At 38.8% G+C, this 12,531-nt stretch overlaps 1 protein-coding gene across 1 annotated transcript; it reads left to right on the top strand.

The window, feature by feature from the left end:
- The first annotated feature begins 10,442 nt into the window (after positions 1-10,442).
- Positions 10,443-12,155, top strand: LOC132268869 (transcription termination factor MTERF8, chloroplastic-like). The gene has a single exon (XM_059769758.1). The coding sequence runs from the start codon at positions 10,625-10,627 to the stop codon at positions 11,894-11,896; it is 1,272 nt and encodes a 423-aa protein (XP_059625741.1). The 5' UTR covers positions 10,443-10,624; the 3' UTR covers positions 11,897-12,155.
- Positions 12,156-12,531: the final 376 nt, after the last annotated feature.

Raw genomic sequence — 12,531 nt, 5'->3', positions numbered from 1 at the left:
TCAGTTGGTTGGGGGAAGTTACTAGCACTTCCCACTTATGTGGGGAGTGGGGGTGTGCTGAATAACTTCCCATCCATGTGGCACAGATTTGAGAGGACAACACACAGGCAGTTAGAGGTGGTTTCTTCCACTATGCTGAGTGCAACTTCCTGTGGACACGTGGCATGAGCAGAGCATGCCAACAAGCTAGTAGTTGGGCTTGTCAACTACATATGTAGTGTTGGCACACTGAGTGGGTGCCAACATGACCCTAGGTGGATGGGGGTGTCATCCATCACTTTAGTGGGTAGTTGTGGGTGGATGGGGGTGTCATCTACCACTTTAGTGGGCAGTTTTGAGAGTTTGCTTATATATTGCTCATGTGGGTTCCGTTGTGACAGCAGATTGAGAGTGAGACACAGAGTTGTGTTGTGAGAGACTCTTGTATGCTTCTGCAGGTTGAGGCCTTTCCTTGTACTGTTTTGTGAATAATAGTAAAAGGTTGGAAGCCTTGTGCTTCTGTAAAATCGTGAGTGTTATTGTCTTTACATTCTTGCAATTATACTTGTGTGTGAGAGTGTTTTACTTGCTGTGTGTTCTAGGCAGCAAGTGTGAGTTGGCTGAGCTAAGTTAAAAATTCAGAGAAAAGTTGTTCATATTTTTAGCTTAGTGCCATCACAGGCCACTAGATTCGTGTTAAGAATTTACCCCTGTGACAATTGGTATCAGAGCCTAGAGTTGGGTTCATCATGGCTGGTGGTAATGCTGCAGAAGCTCTTAAAGATCGTGTGACTTGTTTGGAGGCCTTGGTGGGTGCTCCACAATCTGACGATGTTGCTGCCTTGACGGAGCAGATGGAATTGTTTGTAGTTGAGTTGCAGACAATACGATAAATGCTCGAAGAGTTTGTGGGGGAGACAAACTCAAAGATGCAGATTATGACGGATGATGTGATATTCATGACAGACCTCTTCAAAGATCATGTGTAGGATTTGGAGGGCGAGGTGGCTCTGTTGAAGAGGGCCATACACAATCGGACTGTTATGGGAGAGAAGCCATCATCTTCCAAAATCAAAATTCCAGAACCAAAGTCATTCGGGGGCAAGAGGAGTGCCAAAGATCTGGAGAATTTCTTGTGGAATATGGAGCAATATTTTCGAGCAGCCCATATTCCAGATAATGACAAGGTAATTATTACCAGTATGTATTTGTCTGGTGATGCTAAATTGTGGTGGCGAACTCGAGTGGAGGATGAGTTACGCCCAAAAATTACTGCATTTGCAGAGCTGAGGAAAGAACCTAAGGAGCAGTTTCTTCCAGCAAATTCTGGCTGGGTGGCTTGGGAGTCATTGAGGAGACTCAAGCATATGGGTACAGTACGTGAATATGTGAAAGAGTTCACATCTTTGATGCTGGATATCAAAGATATGTCCAAGGGGGACAAATTGTTTAATTTCATGGCAGGCTTGCAATCATGGGCACAAATCGAGTTAAGGAGGAGTAGTGTGATCGACCTCTCTTCTGCTATAGTTGCAGTAGACAACCTGGTGGACTTGCAGATTGAAAAGTCTGACTCTACTATCGCCAGCAAACTGAAGAAGAAGGGCAAGTTCGGTGACAAGCCCAAGAGGTATAGTGTTGCTGAGGAAGAGAAAGACAAAAGGAAGCCAGAGGCGACGTTCATCCAGCAGAGGCCAAAGCTGGACAGTGGTTGCTTCATTTGCAAAGGTCCACACAGGGCGAGGGACTGTCCTAAAAAGGAGAAGGTGAATGCTATGGTTGCTGAAGAAGCCAATGGAAGAGATTCAGACTCGGATAAGGGTAATGTTCGGGTCAATCCTCTTGTCATGCAGTCATGATAGGTGCAGGTGGGCGCGTGGCTTTGGGGGAAGGCTATGTAGAGATGCTCACGGAGTTATTGCTAAGGTTGGTAATGGTGAATTTTCTCTTTATTTGTTTTTCTGATTTGGGTTGCTGGTTATGAGGACAGAATCCAAAGGTGTTTAGAATTCATGTCATGAATCGATGCGGAGGTTGGGGTTTATGGCATTATTCAAGTGCAACAATGGAGTTGTTATAGTGTTAATTTTCAGCATTCGGGTTGGTCGGGGCCAACATGCTAAGTTGCAGGCAGAGACTTATGACACTTTGTGATTGCTTCAACGAGGACGTTGAAATTCTTAAGTGGGGGAGGTTTGTTACGGGATTTGGACCTTGACAAGCCCCCTGACAGCCATGGGATGCTGTCAGCGTGCACTGGGGGTGCCCAGTGGCATTTTCGTAAATATGGCGAAAAGTGAAGCTTGGAGTTTTGGCTCGGGATCTTTATGGGAGGTACCTTGAGTCCATAGAAGATGGTTGGCGCAGACAGCACTCGATTTGGATGTCGTGCACTCTGAGACATTTATATGTGGGTGCAGATTAGTGGGCTTGGCACGGGATAAGTTCACATGGTTGGCTTAGATGTTGCTTAAAGCATGGACCACACAAGTCATGGACGTGTAGCATAGTCAAGTCAGGGACATGGGCACAAGGCAGTGGGCGTAGGCAAGGCTCAGCGTGCAAGGTTGCCTCAGGGGACTCAGACATGGCTTATGGTTACAGAAGATGGCTAAGTGGGCTGAGGTGGTTGGGGGAAGTTACACTTCCCACTAAGTGGGCTTAGTTAGTTGGGGGGAAGTTACTAGCACTTCCCACTCATGTGGGGAGTGGGGGTGTGCTGAATAACTTCCCATCCATGTGGCACAGATTTGAGAGGACAACACACAGGCGGTTGGAGGTGGTTTCTTCCACTATGCTGAGTGCAACTTCCTGTGGACACGTGGCATGAACAGAGTATGCCAACAAGCTAGTAGTTAGGCTTGTCAACTACATATGTAGTGTTGGCACACTTAGTGGGTGCCAACATGACCCTAGGTGGATGGGGGTGTCATCCATCACTTTAGTGGGTAGTTGTGGATGGATGGGGGTGTCATCCACCACTTTAGTGGACAGTTGTGGGCGGTTTTGAGAGTTTGCCTATATATTGCTAATGTGGGTTCTGTTGTGACAGCAGATTGAGAGTGAGACACAGAGTTGTGTTGTGAGAGACTCTTGTATGCTTCTGCAGGTTGAGGCTTTTCCTTGTACTGTTTTGTGAATAATAGTAAAAGGTTGGAAGCCTTGTGCTTCTGTAAAATCGTGTGTGTTATTGTCTTTACATTCTTGCAACTATACTTGTGTGTAAGAGTGTTTTACTTGTTGTGTGTTCTAGGCAGCAAGTGTGAGTTGGTTGAGCTAAGTTAGAAATTCAGAGAAAAGTTGTTCATATTTCTAGCTTAGTGCCATCACAGGCCACTAGATTCGTGTTAAGAATTTACCCCTGTGACAACTAGTATGTTTGACCTTGATCCTCTATTTATTATACTAGGACATATTACAAAGGGTATCTAATAACCCATTTATATGAATTAAATGCTAAAATGAGCAAATATGTTTTAAGGATGATAGATTAATTTAATTTGACTCTTATATTTGACCCTGATCCTCTTTTCTATGATTGTTGGTTATGTTGCGATGGTAGCCAATAACCTACTTGCTAAAGACAAGTCCCGTAGTGAACCTTGAAGCCAATTTATTGAATTTCACAATCAAATATTTTTGAATGCTACTTGTTTGGTTTTTTAATCAAATATTTTTGATTGTTTGGTTTCACAATCAATTTTCTTGAATTTCACACTAAGAGAAAGAATCCTGGCATGGAAATTCTTACTCTATTGATTATTGGTTGGCAACGAACCAGAGTTGTAATTGCTGCAGACAAAGTGAACATGTAACTAAAGTACCTGATTTTTTATCTGTGGCAGTAAGGATAGTAGTTTGTAGAGGTGGGATTGCTAAGTTGGAAGAAGGGGCTTGAGAGAGAGAGGGAACATGCATGAGTTGAATAGTGGGAGAGGAGAGAAATTGGGATGGCGAAGTTTCTCGCAAAGGTAGCATGGAAGAGTAAATGGGAGGGCTTCTATATTAAATTCATCCTTTCAACTTTGTGTTTTGCGTAATTTAGCCTTTTCTAAATTTTTCATTAAGGTGTTTTAAATTGTGTTGTGATGAGACGAAAAGGGGCTATAGCTTTATGTTCGTTATATTATATTAAATGGTAGTTGAAACCTATGTTACATGGACTCGGATACTGGTGTCAGATATGGGTATGTATCCATTCGTCGGACGTGTCAAATCTCCAAATAGAAGGACACACGAACACTGCTAAATATTCATTTTATTAATTATTTTATTTTATTTTCTAGAGTAAAATAATATTTTTATCTAATATAATGTTCAATATAGGTATTTAACTCATTTTAAAGTAATAATATAATGTAATTGAATGATTGCATATGTTTTTTAAGTACATGTCCAATTAAAAGTGTCGGACACATATCTCATACCCATATCCGAGGGATATGTGTCCGACACGAGTACTTCAATAGTTTTGAAGAGTCCATGTAACAGAGGTTGAAACTGGACTTTGTTTTTGTATTTCTAATATTGAAGGAACAAAATGGTGCATCCCTTTTTTAATCGTTTAAAACATGGAAACTGCATGATTTTGGGGGCTAAATACTTCGATCTGCATGGTTATCTGAATGAACCATTTAATTTGCAGTATTATCTGGATGAACCATTTTTGAGCCACCTTTCTTTCACACTACCAGTGTTTGGAATCCATGTTATACAAAGCATGTCAAAGTTTTTATTTGTGCTCCACAAAATATGTCGGTTCTTTGCAGTTTTAGTTACTTTAGTTCTTTGTTTATTACTTTAACAGTGTTAGATTTCCTTTGTAAATTGCTTCTTTTGGCATTGAAGTATTGTAGATATCTGGGGTGTCAGCTTCAAGAATACTTGTCCAGTATTTCAGTTTACTCTGTCGAGATATGGTGCAAGTATCATATTATCATGCGCACTGGATGTAGCGCTTACAAGGGATTTCACTGTTGGAGTAGCCCTACTTGGATAAAAAATAATGTCTTTAAATTCCATATTTATGTAGATTTTTTGGGACATTTTTGTTACACACAGAGTTTGGGTTTTTATGTGCAAGTCATCATGATCCAAGCTCAAATGTTGTCCTAAAATTATGGTATGCATAAAATTCTCTACTTCTGTCTTTTACCTTTTGCAAAAGTTGTAGGATTAAATTATGAGGGGCTTTTTGGAGCACCAGACTGAATTTAGACAGTCTTAATTGGATTAGTCATGCTTCATTTATCTGAAATTGTGTTGAATTCATGTACTCTGAGGTGGCTTTACTACCATATTGAATATCAAATTCAGGGCCGGCCCTGGCCGCCTCATATTTTAGAGGGCCTCATGAGGCCCATAGAGGATGGAAAAAATTTGGTCGCCTTGGGCCTCAAATTTTGAGGCCTAAATTTTGAGGCCTATAGGGGATGGAAAAATAAATAAATAAATAAAGTTAGGGCAAGTTTCAGACGACACAATCTGCTTCGACACTCCGCAGGGCGCAGCCTCCGCTATCGCCTCAGGTGACAAGGTATGTTCATCCTCGACATCCTCTTTCTCTCTTCTCTCTCCTTTTGCATGAATCGATCTTTTATATATGTTTCTCTCTTTTCTAACTGTTTCCACCTAACCAAAGAAACTAATTTCTACAATTTTCACCCACAAACACATTCATATTGCTCAAAATTCTACCTCCAATCTAATATTTTTACTTTTTACAAATAAAATAATATACCACTTCCTCTCTCTCCTCATGAACAATTCCTTTCCCCTCTCTCTCTAACCTCAGTTAACCCGCAAACCAAACAGAAAACAGACAGGTAAAAAAGGGGAGAGAGAACCCATTCCCAACAACACCCGAAGAAACAAAGAATCTGATGGCCAAAGAAGGAAACTCAGCAGCACCCGATGTTCAGCTCCTTAGGCTCCTTTCCGGTCTCCTTCAGCAGGTACCCATGTGTACATATTTACATATGTGTGTGTACCTATGTGCGTGCGCATATATTTATACAATAGATATATGTAACAAGTTGCAAAGGATGTAGTTGAGATCAAATAAGTACAGATTAATTTGTGGCTATTTGATGAATTTCATCTAAATTAATTTGTGGTTATTTTTATATAAATAAAAAATAAAAAATAAAAAAGGGTTGGATTTGAGTATGTACCATCTCCGTTATCATTTACCCGTAAGACGATGAAGACATACTTGAGAAGAGGAATGAGAGTGAGGGTGTAGAAGATCAAAGAGAGAACACCCAATATGTCATCGTTGTGTTTAATATCTCCGTCGCTGAAAGTGCTGGCATACATGTAAAGAGGAGAGGTTCCGATGTCCCCATAAACTACCCTGAGGCTCTGGAATGCTAGATGCAATATCACCGACCACCCCACAGTGGCCTTATTGCAAAGGATGTTCTTAAAATTCCATATAAATTAATTAAATGAAGGATGATTCTGATTGATTGTGGGTTATATATATGGAATTAATAAGGGTACTGTGGAGTGGTCGGTGATATTGCATCTACCATTCCAGAGCCTCGGGGTAGTTTATGGGGACATCGGAACCTCTCCTCTTTACGTGTATGCCAGCACTTTCAGCGACGGAGATATAAAACACAACGATGACATATTGGGTGTTCTCTCTTTGATCTTCTAAACCCTCACTGTCATTCCTCTTCTCAAGTATGTCTTCATCGTCTTACGGGCAAATGATAACGGAGATGGTGCGTATGTCAAATCCAACCCTTTTTATTATTATTTTTTATATAGTCTTTCATATTCGCATTCTTGATTACCTCTTCTGTGTGTGTGTCTATATAGTTGACCGATCGAACTTAAAACCACATTTGATCCTAGAGAAAAATCTAGATACATGCGGTTTGGGGTGGGAGATCGCCCTTTCTGAGTCTTCGAAAATTAATTGGGTGAAATCTCGGATACTGAATCATCCCCAAAAAAAAATAAAAAAAATTCAAGATAGATGGAGAAAATTCAATATGTCACACTAATATTGCATACTTTCTCCAAGTGATGTTAGTTCCAGGGCCGGCGGTCGCCTTGGGCCTGGCCTCATATTTTAGAGGGCCTCATGAGGCCCATAGAGGATGGAAAAAAATTGGTCGCCTTGGGCCTCAAATTGTGAGGCCTATAGGGGATGGAAAAAAAATAAAATAAAAAAATAAAGTTAGGGCAAGTTTCAGACGACACAATCTGCTTCGACACTCCGCAGGGCGCAGCCTCCGCTATCGCCTCAGGTGACAAGGTATATTCATCCTCGACATCCTCTTTCTCTCTTCTCTCTCCTTTTGCATGAATCGATCTTTTATATATGTTTCTTTCTTTCTTTCATCTCGTCATTTGATTTGTTCTAACTTTGGTTTGTTTGATTCGGGCCTTTACCTTTGTTCCAATAATTTAAATTTTGTTATAAGCTTTACCAAAAAAAAAAAAAAAAAGCACAACTAGACTGGATAAGCTTTTCAACGATATATTATATGCCTAATATTACCCTCAACAAAGCCCCCGAAGTCAGGTTATATGCAGTCAAGTCCAATAGAAAAGATTGATCAATTGAACCTGATGTCGATCGACTGAAGTTACTCCAGAATATCTCAATCGAAAAAGCAATCAATCAAGAAAAACCAAGTAGGTGCCACCCAATAATATAGGAGGTTCAAAGTTGATAAAATGCGCATTTTCAAGTCCGAAAAGGTTTCTAAACTTTCCGATACTTCTCCAACATTCTAAATCAATTGTTAATCAACTCCAACACCATAAAAAGGTACTCTGATTTATCTAAACAAGAGCATAATTGTGATTCAATTTTCAATCAACTCCACATATTTTTGTCATCTGTAATCATCAAATTTTAGCAGCTATACAAACAATGAATGTAAAAAAGAAGCTGCAATTTTCTGTTCCTCATTTCCACTTTTGGACTGTATTTTGGATACTCTGTTTTGTCTTCTCTCCTCTCCTCCTCTCCTCCAGATTCCAGTGAAAACTCCAGCCAGGAGATCATTCAACCAAACTGCTTGATTTTAGATTTTTTTTTTTTTAATTATATTTATTGTATGATCGGCAATGCTTAGTTGTTATTGTTTCTGTTTGATTCTCCATCCGTTTTATGTTAATTGTGATCTTCTTTCACATGCTAGCAGGACACCCTTCTTAGAATTAAATAATTGCATATTGAGGTAATATATATTTTCTTTAAACAAAGCAAATTATTATTATTATTATTTTGAAGTCTAGTTTTATGTTGATTATGGTTCCTATTATTTAGATTTCAAGAGATATCATTATGCATACAAGAAAATTTGAATCTGGGCATGAAAAAAGAGGGGGGGGGGGGGGGGGGGGGATTCAATCTCAAAAAGGAGATATTCTTAAGTTTTTTAGGAGCAATACACAAATGGAGAGTGTAGTTGAAGATTTGGTGAATGAAGAACATATGAATGCGAAAGCAAATGAAGAAAACCTCAATAAACATGAAGATTTAATGAATGAAGATCATAGGAAGTTAGTCAATGAACATAAAGATTTAATGAATGTAGATTATAGTTATTAGTTAGTTGTCTTATGCACAATGCATATGCATACAATTATATTAGCTATACAATTTGAAAACATCGTGTGAAAATTCCGGACTCCTATAATTTTTTTTGCACGTGTGAAACTAAAGGGCCTCACATTTGAAAGTTTGCCTAAGGCCTCTCAAAATATTTGGAATCTCAGGGCCGGCCCTGATCAAATTACTCTCTTTTATTTTATGGTGATGTGGTTTGATATTGTTTATGATTTATCTGGAATACTTCGATGGCTGTGAAATACAGTGGTCTTATTACTTTTTTTTTTTTTTTTTTCTCTTCTTCTTTAGATATCATTGGGCTACAGTGAATGGGTTCACAGTAGTTGGAGGTGAGAAAGATATTGAAGAAGTGTTTATGACTGAAGATGCTATGTAGCTAACTGGTATGCCTTTGCCACGGGGTTGGTTTTGGATAGTTTCTTGCTTACACCCTGCAGATTGATTCCGCCTTTTCTCACTTCTGAAACTAATGCAGCCGAAAAGTGAAGCCGGTAGGAAGAAGTACAAACCAAGAATATACTGTATAAAAGATTGTATGCTGAGGAATATAGGGAAGAATCTACGAAAGTCTTTTCCCTAGAGAAGGTGAAGGATACTATGACCAACGGATGGGTCGGGTCAGGTCGGCACGGCACGGCAGGGGGTGGGGTTACCTGAGTCAATTTTTGAAGCATACTGTGGTTCATGTTACTGGCTGTTTCTGGTGTCTTTCTGTCTTCTGGTTTGAAAGTTTTGCAGGAACTTTCTGGGAGAGGCAGTATGTGCTATTGGCTGGTGGTACACCGGTACTGCAGTATTGTGTTTCTGGTTTTTGAGGCAATATATGTATTTGCTGGTCCTTATCTAATAATCAAATATTTGGTTTGGAAGCATGAAATTAGCACCTTTGTAATTGGAATTAAATATAAACTAAATTTTGTTCAATTTCAAACACCAAAATTTCATGCTTCCAAGGCTTTGTAGACGAAGAGTTGGTCCTGAAAGTGAAGAGTGAACGATAGAGATTACGCCTTGGTGCTTTAATACCTTCGTATTTTAACCAAAAACAAATCATGTAAACAGCCCCAGGAAAAATTACGCAGACTTTCAAAATTATTGATTCATTTTACTTGATAAAATTGGAGTCCATAAAGAAATTTAGATTATGTGTGTATCAGATTAAAATGACTAGCCTTATTATTATTACTGATCGGTAAAATTAATATATGTAAAAGGAGGGTTAGCGGCTCTTTCCAATAGGCGTGAATGCAAATAAAAAACATCTTCTGGATAAGCTTCGCGATCGGGCGGTCTTCGTAGACATTTGGTGATAAGCTTGCGCTTGTTTGGAGTCACAGCTGCTTTTTGTGATTTTTTTGCAAATTTTATTAAAATCTTTTTGTTTCTCTACTTAGTTACATAATATATAATCAATTATTATTTCTATAATGAATAATATATTATTATTTCTATAATGAATAATATATTATCAATTAATATGGTAATATATCAGATGGATAAATTATCTATATTCAAATAAAAACACTTTGGAGATGCCGTTGCTTTCAATATACGAGTATATTATTTAATCTCCCAAACTACATGGTAACTATTTTTTTTTCAATTTCAAACATCAATTCCATGTATCCAAAACACAGTTAAACCCTATTATATTACTCTTAACACAGTTAAACCCTATTATATTACTCCTAATAATTCCCAAATAAAATTGATAAATCTGGCCGAGTTATCTCGATGGGCTGACAGTTGGTTGGTCCACTAAATAAGGTATCCTTCTTTTGGATTGGGCCACTATTGTTTCCGATATTTCTGGGCCAGACAACTTTTCCAAATTTAGGCAAGAAAAGTAACTGGTACAAGAAAGATCAATCCAATTATCCATACCTTGTTAACCCTATGTCAACACTGATCCAATGATGGTGTTCTTGAGCCATTTTCCACACTGCTTCAATATTCAAGATCTCTAGGGTTGCAGATTTGAGATGCCTCTTAACCTCCTATGTCATTCAGAGTGAGTACTCTATTACACTTCAATCTTTTGTAAAAATGCATTCTGTGTTTCTTTGTGACAGATTGTTTCCAATTCGGAAGATTGCAATAGATTCAACGCCACCGCTAGTTTTTCTTCGCAAGAATCCATTGTTTCTTAGATGCATTTCTTCAAAAAGCTCTCCTACAAGTCAACACTCTCTCACGGTCTCTTGTCTCATAAACTCATCTGGGTTGTACACAGAAACTGCTACCTCTGCATCAGTTATCACACCCATTTCGTCAAAGAGTTCGTCAAATCAAGACTCATACACAGTCTCCTACCTCATAAATTCATGTGGGTTGTCTCCAGAAACTGCTATTTCTGCTTCTGAGAAACTACACTTCGAAACCCCAGAAAAACCAGACTCGGTCATTAGGCTACTCAGAAACCATGGATTCTCCAAAACCCAGATAGCGATTCTTGTCAGAAAACGTCCAGTGCTGCTTTTAGCCCATCCTGAGAAAACCATTCTGCCCAAACTTGAGTTTTTTCAGTCTATTGGGGTTTCAAGAACTGACCTCGCAAGAACCCTTTCTTTGGACCCAACCCTCTTGACAAGAAGCTTAGAGAATCAGATTGTACCCAACTATAATTTCCTCAAGAGTGTGCTTCAATCCAATCAGAAGGTTGTTGCTGCTATGAGGCGCACATCTTGGTTATTTTTGCAGGATCATACCAAGAATCTTGTTCCAAATATTGCAGTTCTGAGGGAACTTGGAGTACCAGAGTCGTGTATTATACTGTTACTAGCTCATTACCCTGAGGCTATACTGCAAAAACATGAACAGTTCAGTGAAATTGTTACTGAGGTCAAGAAAATGGGATTTGACCCATTGAAGTCGACATTTGTGCTAGCATTACATGCCATTTCAGGGAAGGGTAGTGAGTTGAGATGGAATCGATGTTATGAAGCCTATAAGAAGTGGGGTTGGTCTAAGGATGATATTCTCTCAGCGTTTAGAAAGCACCCGCATTGTATGATTTTGTCGGAGAAGAAGATAACGGCAGCAATGGACTTCTTTGTGAACAATATGGGGTGGCAGTCCACTATGATTGCAAGATGTCCAGTAGTTCTTTTTTTCAGCTTGGAGAAGAGGATTATCCCTAGGTGTTCGGTTATCCAAGTCTTGTCATCTAAGGGCTTGATGAAGAAAGATTTGAGCTTGAGTACTGTGTTGTTGCCAGTGGAGAAGAGTTTCTTGGATAGGTTTGTGACAAAATATGAGGAGGAATTACCTGAGCTATTGTCTGTCTATCAAGGGAAGGTGGATATTCTGGAATTATAATTTCAATATGCGCAATCGGGTGAGATTTTGAAGTAGTACTTCATTTTATTACTGATATACTTAAATGGTTTTTGGCGCTTCATTGTTACTGTAATTTTCAGCATCAATAGTATCAATTTTTTAAACAAAGTTCTAAATCGGGTGAGATTTTGAAGTAGTACTTCATTTTGTTACTGATACACTTAAATGGTTTTTGGTACTTCATTGTTACTGTAATTTTCAGCATCAATAGTATCAATTGTTAACAAAGTTCTGCTGTTGGACTTTTGGTTTTGCTGCTGTTTTTTTGAATCGATGAGCGTTACAGTTCTCTATAGGACATGTTTAGGTAATAAATTTACAAAGCACGCATGTTTATGCACTTACCCTCAGTGATTTGTCATACCTAATAATTTTTAGAGAGGAAATGTTTCTGTATGGAACACCCGGTCACATAGGTGATCAGGGCAAAGAAGATGGAAGACCCTCATGCTCAAACTCAGTTTAACTCTTGGGCACTTTTCACTCTAGTTACATTACATATTCATATATGGTTATGAAAAAGCACATCAATTCTATGAGCTTTGACCATTTTAGTTGGGTATATTTTTCCAAATGTTTCAGATTATATTATTATTATTTTTTATTTTGCAACT

The sequence above is a fragment of the Cornus florida genome, unplaced genomic scaffold (genome assembly GCF_030987335.1).
Source record: "Cornus florida cultivar Cherokee Brave unplaced genomic scaffold, ASM3098733v1 CherokeeBrave_3.0.0_Hap2_Chr08, whole genome shotgun sequence".
Classification (NCBI taxonomy): Eukaryota; Viridiplantae; Streptophyta; class Magnoliopsida; order Cornales; family Cornaceae; genus Cornus; species Cornus florida.
The sequence above is the reverse complement of the archived record's forward strand: the minus strand, read 5'-3'. Positions and strand labels throughout refer to the sequence as shown.